This window comes from Mauremys mutica, chromosome 2 (assembly GCF_020497125.1).
Source record: "Mauremys mutica isolate MM-2020 ecotype Southern chromosome 2, ASM2049712v1, whole genome shotgun sequence".
Lineage (NCBI taxonomy): Eukaryota > Metazoa > Chordata > Testudines > Geoemydidae > Mauremys > Mauremys mutica.
Genome location: NC_059073.1, coordinates 58535958 through 58554900, shown reverse-complemented (window position 1 = coordinate 58554900; position 18943 = coordinate 58535958). Strand labels below are relative to the sequence as shown.

The 18943-nt window shown below is 40.5% G+C and overlaps 1 protein-coding gene across 2 annotated transcripts in view; it reads right to left on the bottom strand.

Annotated features, from left to right (window-relative positions):
• Nucleotides 1-389: 389 nt before the first annotated feature.
• The window catches only part of JPH1 (junctophilin 1), a 117748-nt gene continuing 99194 nt past the window's right edge, over nucleotides 390-18943 (bottom strand). For both annotated transcript variants that reach the window (XM_045003718.1, XM_045003724.1), the window contains 2 exons: nucleotides 2871-2966; nucleotides 390-2717 (listed from right to left, as the gene is read on the bottom strand). In XM_045003718.1, the coding sequence (XP_044859653.1) occupies nucleotides 2886-2966 (81 nt within the window). In that variant the 3' untranslated portion in view covers nucleotides 390-2717; nucleotides 2871-2885. The remainder of the gene's footprint in view (nucleotides 2718-2870; nucleotides 2967-18943) is intronic.

Below are 18943 nucleotides of genomic sequence, written 5' to 3'. Positions count from 1 at the left end.
AAAACTCAGCTGAATGTTAAACCAGTACTAATTGGTAACAAGTGAGAGGGGGTAAAACTCTGTAGTGATCTACTCACTATACAACACTGCTGGCTTTAATGGAGTTTTATATGCTGTGTTTAGTCTGCGTAAAAATACATAAAAATCCTATTTGTGAAGCGAAAGGAAGAGCACCTACCTCAGGAAGCTATCCACTAGTTTTAACCTTCTTCCACTTTGAAATGATACATTCCTTGGGTAAAATCCTGACTCTTCTGAAAACAAGGGAAAATTCCCATGGACTTCCAAGGAGCCAGGCTTTTGCCCATTCTCTTGGCAGATGATAGACATTTTTCCAAGGAAAAATCTGCAGTATACTGTTCGCATGAACAGAAAAACCCACCTGCAACTCTTAATAACCAACTTTTTATTAAAGCAAATACAGTTGTGGAACCTGTACGTTATACATTTTGGGTTCAAGACTTTTATAAATAGAGAAACTCCTACATAAAGAGTTCATTTTTTTTCACAGCAAGAAACTTTAAATAGACAAAGTGACATTATTAAGTACATTGGCAGGCTTCATGTGCTGTCCGAAATGTAGTGTACAGTATAACAACCAATTATAAATAGCCTTTCATGTAAAATACAGCTGTGCACATTTTAGAAAAATACCAACAATTTTTGAGCTTTGTTTTAGAAAAGCTTATAAATCATACATATTTATAAATTGTACTAACATGCTTAAATTTATAAACACTTTCAGAAGCTGATTGTTACCCCATTTTCAGAGCATCAAGTATTTTAAATAAACATTGAATAAGAATTAAATGTCAGTTACAAAATTAGTTCTCTTTGTAAGGAGACATGGGGTGGGCAGGAGCATTTATCCTTACATCAAGGCTTACAGTAATTTTAAAATTTGTTCTCATTTAAAAATTACTTTCTTAAATTTAAAAGTAAAACATGATCTTACTTATTTTTAAAAATGAATAAATATACCAGTTATTTTCCTTTCCTCTCTGTCGGCTTTCTTCCACACAGGTCAAACCACAGGATTCTCAACATACTTTTGCATAAAACACCGTGTTACTGCCCTGCACTGAGCTGTATCAGGCTACATAATATTCAATTCATACCTATGTTACTTTATGTGCTGCATCAAAAGATACCTAATGTAGCTTTTAAGAAACTTCTCCATTAAACCATGCAAACAATTATAAAGTTTACAAACATGTTCAAAAACTAAAAATTATGAAATCTTTTCTAATAGAGATAAAATAAACCATATTCCAAGCCCTTTTCTATTTTTGATTTGAAAGTAAATATTTTAATTTAAAATGATCACACCACATACACTTCTGTAAGTAAAGAAGCATGCTTTTGAGTAATATAGGGTACAGTAATTACAGTGTAATGGCACATGAAAAAAACACTGATCACATCAGCATAACATAGGACTGTAAAACAACTTAAGACAAATGTTCCAAATGACAATTTCTGTGGCTCTTTCTTTTGTTGTTGTTGAGGTAAAATTATATACGGACTTTAAAGACATTAAAGGCATCAAATTGATAAACAATCATTTTAAAGGATCTAAATGCTCTACCTGAATGTATTCAACACAAAGCTAGTATTTTAAAATTAATAATAATTTTGTGTGTAGTAACTAGCTGAGCTTTCATTGGCATTACTGTCCACTTGGACAAGACTTGTCTTTAACTGCTGGCAAAAATCCCAGTATTAAAATATAATCATTCAAATCACCGATTACCACAACACTGGTGTCGGAGAAAAACCATGCAACACTTGAATCTTATTTCTCAAGATATTCTACCTCCTTTATCTAACGTATTGGTACTGCCTGAAGATTCTCACGGTATTATAAATTGGCTTGCTATTGACGCAAGCATTTGAGCATTTTTTGGAAGCAAAATAGGACAGCTTAAAACTTTGCCATTACTGTATATTACCTGCTAAACCTTAATAATTTAGGAAAACAAGTTTCAAGAATTGTACCTTCAGATAAAAAAATATATATATGTATAACAGATTTTAGCTTCTGCTGCTAGATGCAACTAGTACATTTCTCCAGGTTGCTCTACATACTATATTATGGCTATACATCAGGTTTAAACAACAGCAAAAACAGAATCATGCACTAGCAAATGAAATTCAATCTCCCTGACCATTGCAGGAGACGTTAAAAGCAGCAGGTAATGGAATAAGACTGGTGAGTGATGCTGCTAACTATTTCTTCTAATGAGATAGGAGTGAACGCTGGAATCACTTCCACAGCAACTGAATCCTCTGACCACATTCCTCTGGCAGTCGTTTTCCGATCTCCCTACTAAAAACATCAGACGGTAAAATAATAAGGCAGCTGTTAGCTCCCATCAACAAAAAGTGCAGCTCCGTACATTTCCAGTTTAGTCACACACTGCTGGAACAGATGGCGTAGCCAATGCACTTCACTGGTTGGGCTGCTTCAGCAGATTTTTGTTGTTGTTTTCCAACATGGCTGCTTGCTTCAGCTTCCAAAGGACCCCAAAGCCACAAATCATCAGCAGAGAAACTGATCAGGCCCCTGGCTGAATTTTCCAAGTGTCATCTCTCTTGCGTCCCATCCTAATTCCAAGCCTCCTTCCCTGTGTCTGAGTACGACTGGTGCCATTTAAAAGGCTGATGAGACAACTGCAGAGAATTGTGGGCTAACACCACTAGTTGTCATGACTTCACTGAAGGGTCAAAACAATTATATCATTAAGTAACTATGTTGAATCACATTCAGGCATAGCTAAAATTAAAGTAGGGAAATCTTTATAATTTGAACTGGGGAATCAAACTGATTTGGATATGGTGATCTTCTATAAAAACAAGACCTTTCTTACCTTCTCTAATTCCAGTCAAGTTAGAAAATGGACAAAAAGAATGGCTAAACCAATATTCAACAGCATTACCAGGGCAATCAAGACTGAGTTAGGACCCTGAAAATACAATAAAATGGGTTTTGATTACATTTTTTAAAATGAAAAAGTCATGCAAGCCTGAACACAATGCATGTTCTAAATGAAGTCACAACAGGAAATATATATCATGACCTTGGCTTGACCTTTTAAAACCTGCCTCTGAAAGATTAATCACCCCTAAAGGTACAGACTCTACTCCTGATAAACAAAACATTTAAACTCATTATTTCTGGCATTCAGCTGTGCTAAATATCATGTGTGAGAGAAATGCAATGGATGCTGTAAATGCAGGTGAAATTAAATGTGGTATCATACTGGTTTAATCAAGTGAGGATTAAGTTGTTTTTCTGGGAACTGTGATTGTCCAAAGAAAACAAAATAGTGCAAGACAAAAACTATGCCAGATTTTTAAAACAAAACTTGAACTTCAGCAGGAGTAAAAAAAGATTATAGTCCAGCACCTCTTCCCTACTTCGGTCCTCTTCATAGACTCCAATCTCTTTTAAAGTAGAAAATATAACTGTGTTATGTAAAATAATACCCCCTGGCACTGGCAGTACTCTCCCTGGAATTTCCTCTTTCCCTTCCCTCCGCAGGTAGTTTGGCTAAGAAAAAAGATAGATAGAGATTTCGCCAGAAATCTTTTAGTAAATATTAAACTGTAATTTTACATTCAAAACTTCTTGCTTTAAACAACCCTTTCATTAACTAGGAGACAATGCAGGCAGAAGCCCAGCTGCAGAGTGGGGGCTATCCAGTTTATTGCACTGAGTGCAGCATGTATGATTACCTGCCCTGTGGGCAGGTGGTGTATGTGTGCATTCAGTGCAAGGCGCTCCTGGCCCTCAGAGACCACGTATGGGAGACTAGGGTGATGGAACTGGAGGAGCTAAGAGAGGCAGAGACGTATGTTGATGAGGCTTTCCGGGACACTGTAGAATTGTCCCACCTCCCGCCCCTGCGCTGTTGAGGAGGATGAAAGACCCAGGGAAGCAGAGCAGTCAATGGGAGCAGAGAGAAACCTTCCCATAGTTGGGACTCTCCTTCCAGATGGTGCTGGGGTTGCTTCTCGCACTGAAGTTACCTCTCTGGGGGAGGGAACTCCAGTTGCTAGGAAAAGGCAGGTGTTAGTAATGGGAGATTCGATCATTAGAAATGTAGATAGCTGGGTTTGTGATGACCGGGAGAACCGTATGGTGACTTGCCTGCCTGGTGCAAAGGTTGCGGATCTCTCGAGGCATCTAGACAGACTTATGTGTAGTGCTGGGGAGGAGCTGATGGTAGTGGTACATGTAGGTACCAATGACATAGGGAAGGGTAGGAGAGATGTCCTGGAAGCCAAATTTAGGCTGCTAAGGAAGAGATTGAAATCCAGGACCTCTATGGTGGCATTCTCAGAAATGCTCCCAGTTCCACGCGCAGGGCCAGGTAGGCATGCAGAGCTTCAGAGTCTCAATGCGTGGATGAGACGATGGTGTAGAGAGGAGGGGTTTACATTCGTTAGGAAGTGGGGAAACTTTTGGGATAGGGGAGCCTATACAGGAGAGATGGGCTCCACCTAAACCAAAGTGGAACCAGACTGCTGGCACTAAACATTAAAAAGGTGGTAGAGCAGTTTTTAAACTAGGAGATGGGGGAAAGCCGACTGCTGCAGAGGAGCGTGTGGATCGGACACAGACTTCTCTTAGGGGAGAATCTAATGATAGAGAATCTCCAGGTTATAGTCAGGAGCAGAGGATAATGTAAGGGCCAAATCAGATGATAAACATTCACATAAAAAAGAATCTGACACATCAGAAAAGGCAGACAAATAAACAGTGACAAGTTTTTAAAGTGCTTATACACAAATGCTAGAAGTCTAAATAATAAGATGGGTGAACTAGAGTGCCTTGTGATAAAGGAGGATATTAATATAATAGCATCACAGAAACCTGGTGGCCTGAGAGCAATCAATGGCACACAATATATCGGAAGGACAGAACAGGTCGTGCGGGGAGGGTGGCACTATATGTGAAAGAAAATGTAGAATCAAATGAAGTAAAAATCTTAAGTGAATCCACATGTTCCATAGAATATCTATGGATAGAAATTTCATACTCTAATAAAAATATAACATTAGGGATCTATTATCGAACACCTGACCAGGACAGTGATAGTGATGATGAAATGGTAAGGGAAATTAGAGAGGCTATCAAAATTAAGAACTCAGTAATAGTGGGGGATTTCAATTATCCCCATATTGATTGAGAACATTTCACTTCAGGACGAAATGCAGAGATAAAATTTCTCGATACTTTAAATGACTGCTTCATGGAGCAGCTGGTACGGGAACCCACAAGGGGAGAGGCAACTCTAGATTTAAGCCTGAGTGGAGCGCAGGAGCTGGTCCAAGAGGTAACTATAACAGGACCACTTGGAAATAGTGACCATAATACAATAGAATTCAACATCCCTGTGGGGGAAAGAACATCTTAACAGCCCAACACTGTGGCATTTAATTTCAAAAGGGGGAAACTATGCAAAAATGAGGGGGTTAGTTAAACAGAAGTTAAAAGGTACAGTGACTAAAGTGAAATCCCTGCAAGCTGCATGGGCGCTTTTTAAAGACACCATAATAGAGGCCCAACTTAAATGTATACCCCAAATTAAGAAACACAGTAAAAGAACTAAAAACAAGCCACCATGGCTTAACAACCATGTAAAAGAAGCAGTGAGAGATAAAAAGACTTCCTTTAAAAAGTGGAAGTCAAATCCTAGTGAGGTAAATAGAAAGGCGCATAAACACTGCCAAATTAAATGTAAAAATGTAATAAGAAAAGCCAAAGAGGAGTTTGAAGAATGGCTAGCCAAAAACTCCAAAGGTAATAACAAAATGTTTTTTAAGTATATCAGAAGCAGGAAGCCTGCTAAACAACCGGGGGGCCCCTCGATGATGGAGATAGAAAAGGAGCGCTTAAAGACGATAAAGTCATTGCGGAGAAACTAAATGAATTCTTTGCTTCAGTCTTCACGGCTGAGGATGTTAGGGAGATTCCCAAACCTGAGCCGGCTTTTGTAGGTGACAAATCTGAGGAACTGTCACAGATTGAAGTGTCACTAGAGGAGGTTTCGGAATTAATTGATAAACTCAACATTAACAAGTCACCGGGACCAGATGGCATTCACCCAAGAGTTCTGAAAGAACTCAAATGTGAAGTCGCGGAAATATTAACTAAGGTTTGTAACCTGTCCTTTAAATCGGCTTCTGTACCCAATGACTGGACGTTAGCTAATGTAACACCAATATTTAAAAAGGGCTCTAGAGGTGATCCTGGCAATTACAGACCGGTAAGTCTAACATCGGTACCGTGCAAATTAGTCGAAACAATAGTTAAGAATAAAATTGTCAGACACATAGAAAAACATAAACTGTTGAGCAATAGTCAACATGGGTTCTGTAAAGGGAAATGGTGTCTTACTAATCTATTCGAGTTCTTTGAAGGGGTCAACAAACATGTGGACATGGGGGATCCAGTGGACATAGTGTACTTAGATTTCCAGAAAGCCTTTGACAAGGTCCCTCACCAAAGGCTCTTACATAAATTAAGCTGTCATGGGATAAAAGGGAAGGTCCTTTCATGGACTGAGAACTGGTTAAAAGACAGGGAACAAAGGGTAGGAATAAATGGTAAATTCTCAGAATGGAGAGGAATAACTAGTGGTGTTCCCCAAAGGTCAGTCCTCGGACCAATCCTATTCAATTTATTCATAAATGATCAGGAGAAAGGGGTAAACAGTGAGGTGGCAAAGTTTGCAGATGATACTAAACTGCTCAAGATACTTAAGATCAAAGCAGACTGTGAAGAACTTCAAAAAGATCTCACAAAACTAAGTGATTGGGCAACAAAATGGCAAATGAAATTTAATATGGATAAATGTAAAATAATGCACACTGGAAAAAATAACCCCAACTATACATACAATATGATGGGGGCTAATTTAGCTACAAAAAGTCAGGAAAAAGATCTTGGAGTCATCGTGGATAATTCTCTGAAGATGTCCATGCAGTGTGCAGCGGCGGTCAAAAAAGCAAACAGGATGCTAGGTATCATTAAAAAGGGGATAGAGAATAAAACTGAGAATATATTATTGCCCTTATATAAATCAATAGTATGCTCACATCTCGAATACTGCGTACAGATGTGGTCTCCTCATCTCAAAAAACATATATTGGCACTAGAAAAGGTTCAGAAAAGGGCAACTAAAATGATTAGGGGTTTGGAGAGGGTCCCATATGAGGAAAGATTAAAGAGGCTAGGACTCTTCAGCTTGGAAAAGAGGAGACTAAGGGGGGATATGATAGAGGTATATAAAATCATGAGTGATGTGGAGAAAGTGGATAAGGAAAAGTTATTTACTTATTCTCATAATACAAGAACTAGGGGTCACCAAATGAAATTAATAGGCAGCAGGTTTAAAACAAATAAAAGGAAGTAATTCTTCATGCAGCGCAGAGTCAACTTGTGGAACTCCTTGCCTGAGGAGGGTGTGAAGGCTAGGACTATAACAGCGTTTAAAAGAGAACTGGATAAATTCATGGTGGTTAAGTCCATAAATGGTTATTAGCCAGGATGGGTAAGGAATGGTGTCCCTAGCCTCTGTTTGTCAGAGGATGGAGATGGATGGCAGGAGAGAGAGCACGTGATCATTGCCTGTTAGGTTCACTCCCTCTGGGGCACCTGGCATTGGTCACTGTTGGTAGACAGGATACTGGGCTAGATGGACCTTTGGTCTGACCCGGTACGGCCGTTCTTATGTTCTAAGTTTAACAGTTGCAAAATTACAGACTTGTTCCTGCTCTTGTAGACACTGATGGCAAAATTCCCTTACTTTATAAATGGAGGTGGTCAATTTAATAGAGAAATGTACAAGTCAAAACAAACCCCACCTTCCAAGCGAAATCTAAATTTTATTAAAGAGCAGACTCTTAATCCTTGTATAATTTCTTCATTTTTATATGAAACAGATGATCAAAGATTCTGATTAGCCTTCTGATATATACTGCTGCTTTTTGAACCGTGCCCAGAAGGATATAATTTGTACAGATGCTCACTTATGAATAGCTTGGCATATACATTTAACAGATGAGATGCCTCTGTTCTTGGGTTCTCCTTTTAAAATTTTTGGCATATTTACTCAGACTTACATGTGATTAATTTTTTAAAAATGCATACTCACTGCTAGTAAAAAAACCAAAGAAAACCACACCACTTATAAAATTCATTCCTATGGAAAACACAAATGATCCTCACAAAAAGGCAAGACCTGAGCAGGGCAAGATTGTTGGACCTGGTGATGGGACTATCGCTCTTAAGATCACAAGAGGGATAACCAGATTTAATTAAATATTAAACAAGAATTTATTGACTTACTGCAAATGTCATGCATTGTAAAATTTCGCTACATTTAATGGATATAATTGACATCAGCCATATAATCCCTGGAATGATACAGGTTGAGAACTGTTTCCTAGAATACTATAATGGCAAAGTCTGTCTTAAATGAACAGTATTTGTGCTAATATCACATCGAATAGTATTAAAAATGGTTTAGAGATTATTACAGGCAAACATTTACTACCAGGCCAAGTGCTTACTACTGTGAGAACGGTGTGTACAGTGATGAGCACTAGGCCTGAGTGTTTTCACTAAGCACTAAGTATTTTCAAGGACTGGGCTCATAGTACTCTCACAATAGAACCCACTGCAGATGGTAGCTGCAGGGGCCTTTAGTCTTGGAGAAATGGAGTTAACAATTAAGAGACAGCTTGCCAACTGTAGTGAATTTATTGTGAGACACATGATTTCTAAGTAAAATTAAGCCTCACTCATGATCTCATGATAGAACTCCCAAAGCTCAGGATTTTTTTTCAACCCTGGGTGGCTGCTTCCCTGCCAGCCTGGGAAGAGGGAGAGGTGACCCTACTACAGGCCGCAGAACCCTAAGAGGAGCATAGGTGAGGCTGGGAGAGCTGAATTATGGCGTGGGGGCTGCAGGGCAGGGCTGAAGTGCGGAGGTGAGGGCTGATGGGGGTGGGTGGGCTGTATTGATGATGGGTTCTGAGCAGATGGTGAGAGTGCTAGGAGGGTGAAATGAGACCGGTGGGGGTCGATGAGGTAGGGGGGGATGAGCTAAGGGGGGTTGGGTGGGGGGAGAACTGATGGAGGACTGGAGGACAGGATTAATTACTGGGCAGGAGAGGAGCAGATGTGGGGGCGAGAGCTCCTGCAGCAGGGGCCAAAATCACTTTATCCAATACATGTGGGAGAGTGGGCAACACTAATTGTCACATGTACACACCCCATAAGTTTTGATCTCTTGAAGTTGTCAATACGGAGATGTTCCCATTTTGATAATCCTACTGCCTGCTGAGATGCAAAGAGGCTGTCAAAGGAATGGAGAGGCCCTCGGAGATGGGAGGAGGCGCACTATCTGTACTGGGTCTATCTGCCTGGTGTGCTGGTCAAGCATGTATAGTTAGCATTTAAGAAGTGGGCTCACAGCCAGGAACAGGTGAAGAACTTTCTGCAGAAATCACAGCTAACAAACAAATAAGACCAGGAGAAGAGAGACACAACTAGCATAAGAGCAAAACTTTAAAATAAATACCCAGAGGCAAGATTTTCAGAAGTGACTAATGATTTTGAGTGACTCAGCTTTTGGGTGCCCAATTTAAGGCACTTCTTAATGACTTAACTTTCAGGGGGTGGTTACTTAAAACTTTCTGAAAATTAGATCCTTTAAGGCAATGGTGATTACCCCATCAGGGTAATCCGCTGGCAGGCCGCGAGACAGTTTGTTTACATTGACCATCCGCAGGCACGACCGCCCACAGCTCCCATTGGCCGGGAGGTGGTCAATGTAAACAAACTGTCTTGCGGCCCGCCAGGAGATTATGCTGACAGGCCGCAGGTTGCCCACCACTGCTTTAAGATGTCTCAAGTTGGTGCACACTATCACTAGCAACTCCTAAAAATCTTGGGTCATGTCACTAAGTACGTATACACTGCAATTTAAGGTGCAAGTGCAGCTCATATAAGCATCCCATGCTAGCTTTAACCAGTCCAGTACAGATATGGTGGCATGGGCTTCAGCCTGGGCTAGGAACCCCTGTATAAGTCCACTGGGGACCCTACATACATACTTGGGTGCATGCTGCTGTGTCTTCACTACTATCATTACCCGTACTAGCTAGATTAAAACTAGTGTGGGTCTGGCTACCTGTGTTATACATTCAACTGCAGTGCAGATGTACCCTAAATGAGCTGGAGTCTTCCCACTTCAAGCAGAATTACTGCCCTGTTATGATCCCATTAACTAGTAGTCTTTCCATTAAGAAGTACCAACAGGGCTAAAGCTGGTCTCTGGGAGATGCCTCCCTTTATGTAGTTTTGCCAGTTAAATGCAACCCGCATAAGTACAGTGCTCTGCATGACAACAAATTGTTAGAACAGTGGTTCTCAGCCAGAGGTATGTGGACCCGAGGGGGTACTCAGAGGTCTTCCAGGTGGTAATCCACTCATCTAGCTATTTGCCTCATTTTACAACAGGCTACATAAAAAACATTAGCAAAGTCAGTACAAACTAAAATTTCATACAGACAAATGATTTGTTTATACTGCTCTATTTACTATACACTGAAATGTAAGTACAGTACTGATATTCCAATCTATTTATTCTGTAATTATACGGTAAAATGAGAAAGTCAGCACTTGTTTAGTAACAGTGTGTTGTGACACTTCTGTATTTTTATGTCTGATTTTGTAAGCAAACAGTTTTTAACTGAGGTGAAACATGGGGTACGCAAGACAAATCAGACTCCTGAACAGGGTACAGTAGTCTGGGAAGACTGAGAATCACTGAGCTAGAGGGTCACACCCTGAAGCCTTTGCTGTTTTTACAAGTGTCTGCTGGGGTATGTCTTCATGGCAGTTAACCCCTACTTACGTGTTGCCCCTATCCCCCTCTTCCAGACCCCATCCACATACACAAATCTTTGAACTACCTGAGGCTGTATGATAAAGCCTGACACTCAGGTTGGTAACCTGACCGCTCTGCAGTGAGGATGCAGGCTAAACCACTGAAGTGCTGATAGTCTCCAGTGCCTTCCCGCAATTCTCCCCATGTCCCCACAAGGACAGACATTATCTCACAATTTGCTGGCAAAGAGTGGCCCAGCTTACTGCAGCACAAGGAACCATAGGATATACCCCAAGAAGTCCTAGTGCCATGAATGGATGAGTGCAGCAGCTGGTAACTCAGGAAGGACTTTGCAGTGTGGCTGCTCACACCCAGGTTACGTTTACTTGGATGCTAATTATCCAAGTTAACTCTGAAGTGAAGACATAGCCTTCTGTGGCAGAGAGTGTGTTAAAAATGACTACGGGTTTCAGTGATATTGTCTACAGAAAATTCTCCCCAGGAAACAATGGGTCGCCTGGATGTTTTTGAAATAGACCATCAGATTCACTTTCATTCCACTTCACAGAGATGGGGACTCATCCCTCCTGCCACAAACTGGCCTTTGGATTATCATAGGAGAGGCTGCTATTATAACTACTCTGGTTATATCATGCTTACGTCTGCCATACGGGGATCCCTTTCTACGACAAACCTGTTTGAAACAAGCATGACTTGCAAACTCAAAAAGGCCAAGGTTCATACACTTACGAGACCCTTCCTACTGAAGCCACTTTTCCATTTGCAGAAGGACAGAGAACAATACAATACACATCACTGTTAGGATATATTCCTCCAGTGAGGAAGGATGGTTATGGTTAAGGCACTGACTTGGACTCAGGAGAAGTGGGTTCAATTCCTGGCTCTACTGCAGACTTCCTGTGTGACCCTGGCCACATCACTCAGTCTCTCTGTGTTTCAGTTCCCCATCTGTAAAATGTGAACAATAACTCTATTCCCTTTGTCTCCTTGGGCTGTAAACTCTTTGGGTTGCAGACTACATGTTCATCTGGTGTCTAGCATGCTGGAGCCTGTAGATGCTTCAGTAATATGGGCCTGGATTTTCAAAGGATTGAAATTCAGTTGGAGCTGGGTGACAACTCCTTTCAAAATCCTAGCCATAAATAATATTATTGGTTTACACGGAGTAGGTGAAACCCTGGCCTTGTTAAAGTCAATGGGATCTTTGTTACTAATTTCAGTGGAGCCAGGATTTCATCCCTTACCTATCATACATCCTGAACTGCATGCCACATGGAATGAGAGCTCCAAGACAGACAGTTTTTGGTTGAATAGCAACATGGGGCTGTAGTTCAAACAGCACCAGGATAAGATATCAGGTTCCAGAACTCTGCCTGGAAATGGAGGGCTATTCTATTGATGCATCTATCACCCAGATGAAATGGGTCTCATTAGCTCTTACTATGGAGAATAAAAGGTAGAAAGCCTCTAAAAGTAAGAGAGGGGTAGGATATGAGACAAGGCATCCTTCTTAGAAAGAAGAAGCTGATGAGGAAGTGGAGGTTAAGAATTATGTTTACTGATATTGAGTAAAGAATGAAGAGAGGGTGACTTTGGGGCACCAACCCATGTTGAGCTGACACAAACGGGGACTCACCCCATTCACAGTGGTGAATATATTTTGTTTCTTCTTTTGATAACAAGAATTGTGAAAGTGGAGCTTTTTGATGTTCCAAAAATGATCAGTCTTAAGAGTTTTGTTCTATGCAAAGCATGACACCAGTTTTTAGAAATATGTTCTGAGTGTTAAATATTTTAAGGTGAAGCACCAAAAATAAGTCCTTAATGCCCTGCAGGAGCTTAAAATAGCAAAAGGCAAAATTAGTCTGTGCTGTGCAGGATTGACTAGAACAGGTGCAATAAAGAAGTTGCAACAGCAAAGTTTTAGTCCTGCATCAAACTGTCCTTTCATCTTTTCGGTAGCAGGAAAGATAACATCTTTTCCCTTAGGTAAGAGAACCCTATGTAATTAATTTTGAGGTAGAAGATGACACTACTTTTCAGGGAAATAACTAAGAGATATAAAGACTGGTCCTGCAATCCATTTGCATTAGGAAGGGCCATTGACTTTGGTGGGAATTCTAGGCATAGGAGTTTACAGGATCAGTGCAAGAGCTCTGTATTTTCTTCACAACAGGAACATTGGATTGTGTGATTGATAGATGTCAAGTGCACATTAAGAGGAGACCCATACCACTTGATATTCTGCACACTAATGCCCTTAGATTTAGGTAAAACGGGGCTACGTATTGTAGTTTAATACCAGTTACTCTCAAAATAGTCTTTTACAGTATAATAGAGCCATGCCCTTTCCTCCAATACTACCTTATTTAAGCCAATATGCAAACAATTTGGCAGAAGAACTTGGGCGCACAGGATAAAACACTATCTGCTCATCTTTTTTATCACAATTCAAATCTCATCTGATTTATATCCAATGATTTTTCAGGGTTAGTTCAGTGGATGGGTAACTAACTTGCTGACAATCTCTGTTCAGGAAAGACTCAGAGCAGAGGGAATCAGGGAATGAGCAAAATCATTTCTGAGGTTGAAATGGGGGTGGTGAAAACTTTGGAGAAAAATGCACAAGCAGCATTAATAACAATTCTGTAGCAACACACACCCTTGTTCTGGTAGGCTGTTGGAGTACCTCTTGTTGCTTTACTCTTGTTAGAACTTTAAAAAATGCAAACAGATAGAGAATTTAACCTGTCTCTGACAATCAGCTACACATTTGTAGAAAAAATAGTTTTAACGACATATAGTAAAGTGCCTTCACATTGGGAATGAACTCCCACACCTTAATTTCCTTTCTCTCATACACCCACCAGACAGATATTATCAAGACCAATGCAATTAAAGTACCCCAACAGAAGCAGTGGGACAGATCTCAGGCTAACTATCACATCAATAAATAAATGTCTGCTGTGTGATATTCTCTTATTACCCTCTGCGCCCTTTTGGGCCTGGCTACACTGCATGCTTTTTTCAGTAGTATGTAGTGTAGGTACATATGGAGCCCCCCCCCCCAACACAGGTATAAATAGCCATAGACTGTGAGGCATAGCTTAGGTTAGTAAAGACATGCCTGAAGGGTGTGGGTATGTATGTGAGTACATATCCTACTTGCCCAAGTCATGCCTCCCTCTCTACTCTGCTAAAAACAGCAGTGTAGTGTCCCTGATGCCTCCCCACTGCTGGAGCCTTTCCACACCTTTCACTGATGTGTACTTACAACCTGCAGTGTACAGGGCCGGCTCCAGAGCCCAGCGGGGCAAGCACCCGCCTGGGGCGGCCCTTTCCCGGGGGGGCGGCAGGCTGGGCCGGCGGACCTGCTGCAGTCATGCCCGCGGGAGGTCCGCTGCTCCCGCGGCTCCGGGGCGCCTCCCGCGCATGACTGCTTGGGGCGGCCGAATTTGTAGAGCCGCCCCTGGCAGTGTGTATGCTTTTCACTGCAGCATGTAGCTACACGTACTCTGCATGCCACTGCCAGTGGTGTGTAGTGAAGACATATTCTTCCTGATCACTGGCTAGTTGTGTGTTTGTGTCTGTGCCCTGTCGATTGTCAGAGAAGGTGGAGGGATACATTTCTGATATAGAGAGGCTCCAGCTAGTCAGTAAAATTAGCAGCTCCCTCAGGTCCCAATCATGATTTGGTTTGGAAGGAATGGTGGAAAAGATGAGAAAAATTTTGCCTGATAGATGCTGCCTAAGCAGGTGCAACTTCACTTGCTTATACAAGGGCTGAACAGAAAACTGTCTGTTTCAAATTTCAGGCTGAGATTCTGTCCATTCATCTTCGGACACACTCCTCTCCCAACCTCCTTTCAAGGCCTGACAACTTCATGGTAGTGTACGTCTGACCCATCCACATATGTCAGGCTCCCAGGGTAAAAGGCCAATATCAGCTCCAAAATAGACTAAAAGGCTAGAAAGAAACATTGTGATAATGTAGTCTGGCCTCCTATACAACACAGGCCACAGGACTCCTCTGAATTAATTCCCGTTTGAACTAGATCATATCCTTTATCTAATCTTGATTAAAAATTTCCAGTGATGGAGAATCCATTACATCCCACAGTAATGTTGTTCAAATAGTTAATTGCCATCACTATTAATTTTTTTGCCTTATTTCTAGTCTGAATTTGTCTAGTTTCAACTTTTAGCCATTGGATCATGTTATACTTTTGTCTGCTAAACTGAAGAACCCTGTATTTCTGTTCCCTGTGTAGGTACTTAATCAAGTCATCTCTTAGCCTTCTCTTTGTTAAGCTAAGTAGATTGAGCTCCTTGAGTCTCTCTCTATAAGGCATGTTTTCTCATGGCTCTTCTCTGAGCCCGCTCCCATTTTTTAACATCCTTCTTAGAGCGTGGACACCAGAACTAGACATAGTATTCCAGTAGCAGTTGCATCAGTGTCCTATTTATATATTCAAGGATTGCATTAGCCTCTTGGTCACAGCATTGCACTGGGAGCGCACGTTCAGCTGATTATCCACAGCGGCTAAATCTTTCTCAGAGTTGCTGCTTCCCAGGACAGAGTCCCTCATCTGGTAAGTATGGACTACCTTTCCCCCCAGATGTAGGACTTGATGTTTGGCTGCACTGACACAGACATTGTTTGCTTCAGTCCAGCTTACCCAGCAACCCAGATTACTTTAACAATGACTTGTCCTCTTCATTATCTACCAATCCACCAAATTTTATGATTTTATGTTTTCTGTCACGTCACTGATGACAACGTTAAATAAGTGTAGGGCCAAGAATCAATTCCTGTGGGACTCTAGTAGAAACACATCCACTTGATGATTCTCTGTTCATCATTACATTTTTGAGACCAATAAATTAACCAGGTTTTAATCCATTTAATGTGTGCTGTGTTGATTTTCTATCATTCTACTTTTAGTCAAAATGTTGTGCAATACCAAGTCAAATGACTTACAGAACTCTAAGTATATTAATTACATCATCACTATTACCTTTATCAATCACATTTATAATCTCATAAAAAAAGATATCAAGTTAGTTTGAGAGGATCTATTTTCCATCCACCTATGTTGATTTGCATTTATTATATTACCCTCTTTAATTCTTTATTAATTGAGTACTATATCAGCTATACCACTATTTTGCCTCAGATTGATATTAAGCTGATAAGCATATGATTATCCAGGTCATTATGTTCACCCTTTCAAAATACTGGCACAACATTAGCTTTCTTCCAGGTCTCTGGAACTTGCCCAGTGATCCAAGCTTTACTGAAAATCAATCTTAATAAACCAGAGAGCTCCTTGGCCAGCTCTTTTAAAACTGTTGGATGCCAGTTATCTGTGTCTGCTGATTTTAAAAAGTCTAACTTTAGTAGCTGCTGTTTAACATCCTCCTGACATTCCATTGGAATGGAAACTATTTTATCATCATATAATATGAACATATCATGTGTAGGGCTGTCAAGTGACTAAAAAAATTAATCACAATTACTATCACACTGTTAATAATAGAATACCATTATTTAAATATTTTTGGATGGGTACAAAGTGTACAGTGCTCATTTTATATTTTTTTTTATTACAAATATTTGCACTGTAAAAAACAAAAGAATAGTATGTTTCAGTTCACCTAATACAAGTACTGTAGTGCAATCTCTTTATGATGAAAGTTGAACTTACAAGTGTATAATTATGTACAAAAAAACCCTGCATTCAAAAATAAAACAATGTAACACTTCACAGCCTATAAGTCCAATCAGTCCTACTTCTTGTTCAGCCAATTGCTCAGACAAGTTTGTTTACATTTGCAGAAGATAATGCTGTCTGCTTCTTGTTTACAGTGTCACCTGAAAGTGAGAACAGGCGTTTGCATGGCACTATTGTAGCCAGTGTCGCAAGATATTTACATGCTAGATGTGCTAAAGATGTACATGTTCCTTGATGCTTCAACCACCATTCCACAGAATATGCGTCCATGCTGATGACGGGTTCTGCTCGATAATGATCCAAACCAGTGCATATTGACGCATTTTCATTTTTATCATCTGAGTCAGATGCCACCAGCAGAAGGTTGATTTTCTTTTTTGGTGGTTTGGGTTCTGTAGTTTCCGCATCAGAGTATTGCTCTTTTAAGACTCCAGAAAGCATGCTCCACACCTCATCCTTCCCAGTTTTTGGAAGGCACTTCAGATTCTTAAATTTTGGTTTGAGTGCTGAAAGCTATCTTTAGAAATTTCACATTGGTATCTTCTTTGCATTTTGAAAGATTTGCAGTGAAAGTATTCTTAAAATGAACATGTGCTGGGTCATCATCTGAGACTGCTATAACATGAAATATATAGCAGAATGTGAGTAAAACAGAGCAGGGGACATACAATTCTCCCTCAAAGAGTTCAGTCACAAATTTAATTAACGCATTTTTTTAACAAGCATCATCAGCATGGAAGCATGTCCTCAGGAACGATGGCCGAAGCATGAAGAGGCATATGAATCTTTAGTTCATCTGGCATATAAATATCTCACGATGCTGGCTACAACGATGCTATGCAAACATCAGGTGACATTGTAAGAACATAAGAACATAAGAACATAAGAAAGGCCGTACCGGGTCAGACCAAAGGTCCATCTAGCCCAGTATCTGTCTACCGACAGTGGCCAATGCCAGGTGCCCCTGAGGGAGTGAACCTAACAGGCAATGATCAAGTGATCTCTCTCCTGCCATCCATCTCCATCCTCTGACGAACAGAGGCTAGGGACACCATTCTTACCCATCCTGGCTAATAGCCATTTATGGACTTAGCCACCATGAATTTATCCAGTCCCCTTTTAAACATTGTTATAGTCCTAGCCTTCACAACCTCCTCAGGTAAGGAGTTCCACAAGTTGACTGTGCGCTGCGTGAAGAAGAACTTCCTTTTATTTGTTTTAAACCTGCTGCCTATTAATTTCATTTGGTGACCCCTAGTTCTTGTATTATGGGAATAAGTAAATATCTTTTCCTTATCCACTTTCTCAACATCACTCATGATTTTATATACCTCTATCATGTCCCCCCTTAGTCTCCTCTTTTCCAAACTGAAGAGTCCTAGCCTCTTTAATCTTTCCTCATATGGGACCCTCTCTAAACCCCTAATCATTTTAGTTGCTCTTTTCTGAACCTTTTCTAGTGCTAGAATATCTTTTTTGAGGTGAGGAGACCACATCTGTACACAGTATTCGAGATGTGGTCGTACCATGGATTTATATAAGGGCAATAATATATTCTCAGTCTTATTCTCTATCCCCTTTTTAATGATTCCTAACATCCTGTTTGCTTTTTTGACCGCCTCTGCACACTGCGTGGACATCTTCAGAGAACTATCCACGATAACTCCAAGATCTTTTTCCTGACTCGTTGTAGCTAAATTAGCCCCCATCATGTTGTATGTATAGTTGGGGTTATTTTTTCCAATGTGCATTACTTTACATTTATCCACATTAAATTTCATTTGCCATTTTGTTGCCCAATCACTTAGTTTTGTGAGATCTTTTTGAAGTTCTTCACAATCTGCTTTGGTCTTAACTATCTTGAGTAGTTTAGTGTCATCTGCAAACTTTGCCACCTCACTGTTTACCCCTTTCTCCAGATCATTTATGAATAAATTGAATAGGATTGGTCCTAGGACTGACCCTTGGGGAACACCACTAGTTACCCCTCTCCATTCTGAGAATTTACCATTAATTCCTACCCTTTGTTCCCTGTCCTTTAACCAGTTCTCAATCCATGAAAGGACCTTTCCTTTTATCCCATGACAGCTTAATTTACGTAAGAGCCTTTGGTGAGGGACCTTGTCAAAGGCTTTCTGGAAATCTAAGTACACTATGTCCACCGGATCCCCCTTGTCCACATGTTTGTTGACCCCTTCAAAGAACTCTAATAGATTAGTAAGACACGATTTCCCTTTACAGAAACCATGTTGACTATTGCTCAAGAGTTTATGTTTTTCT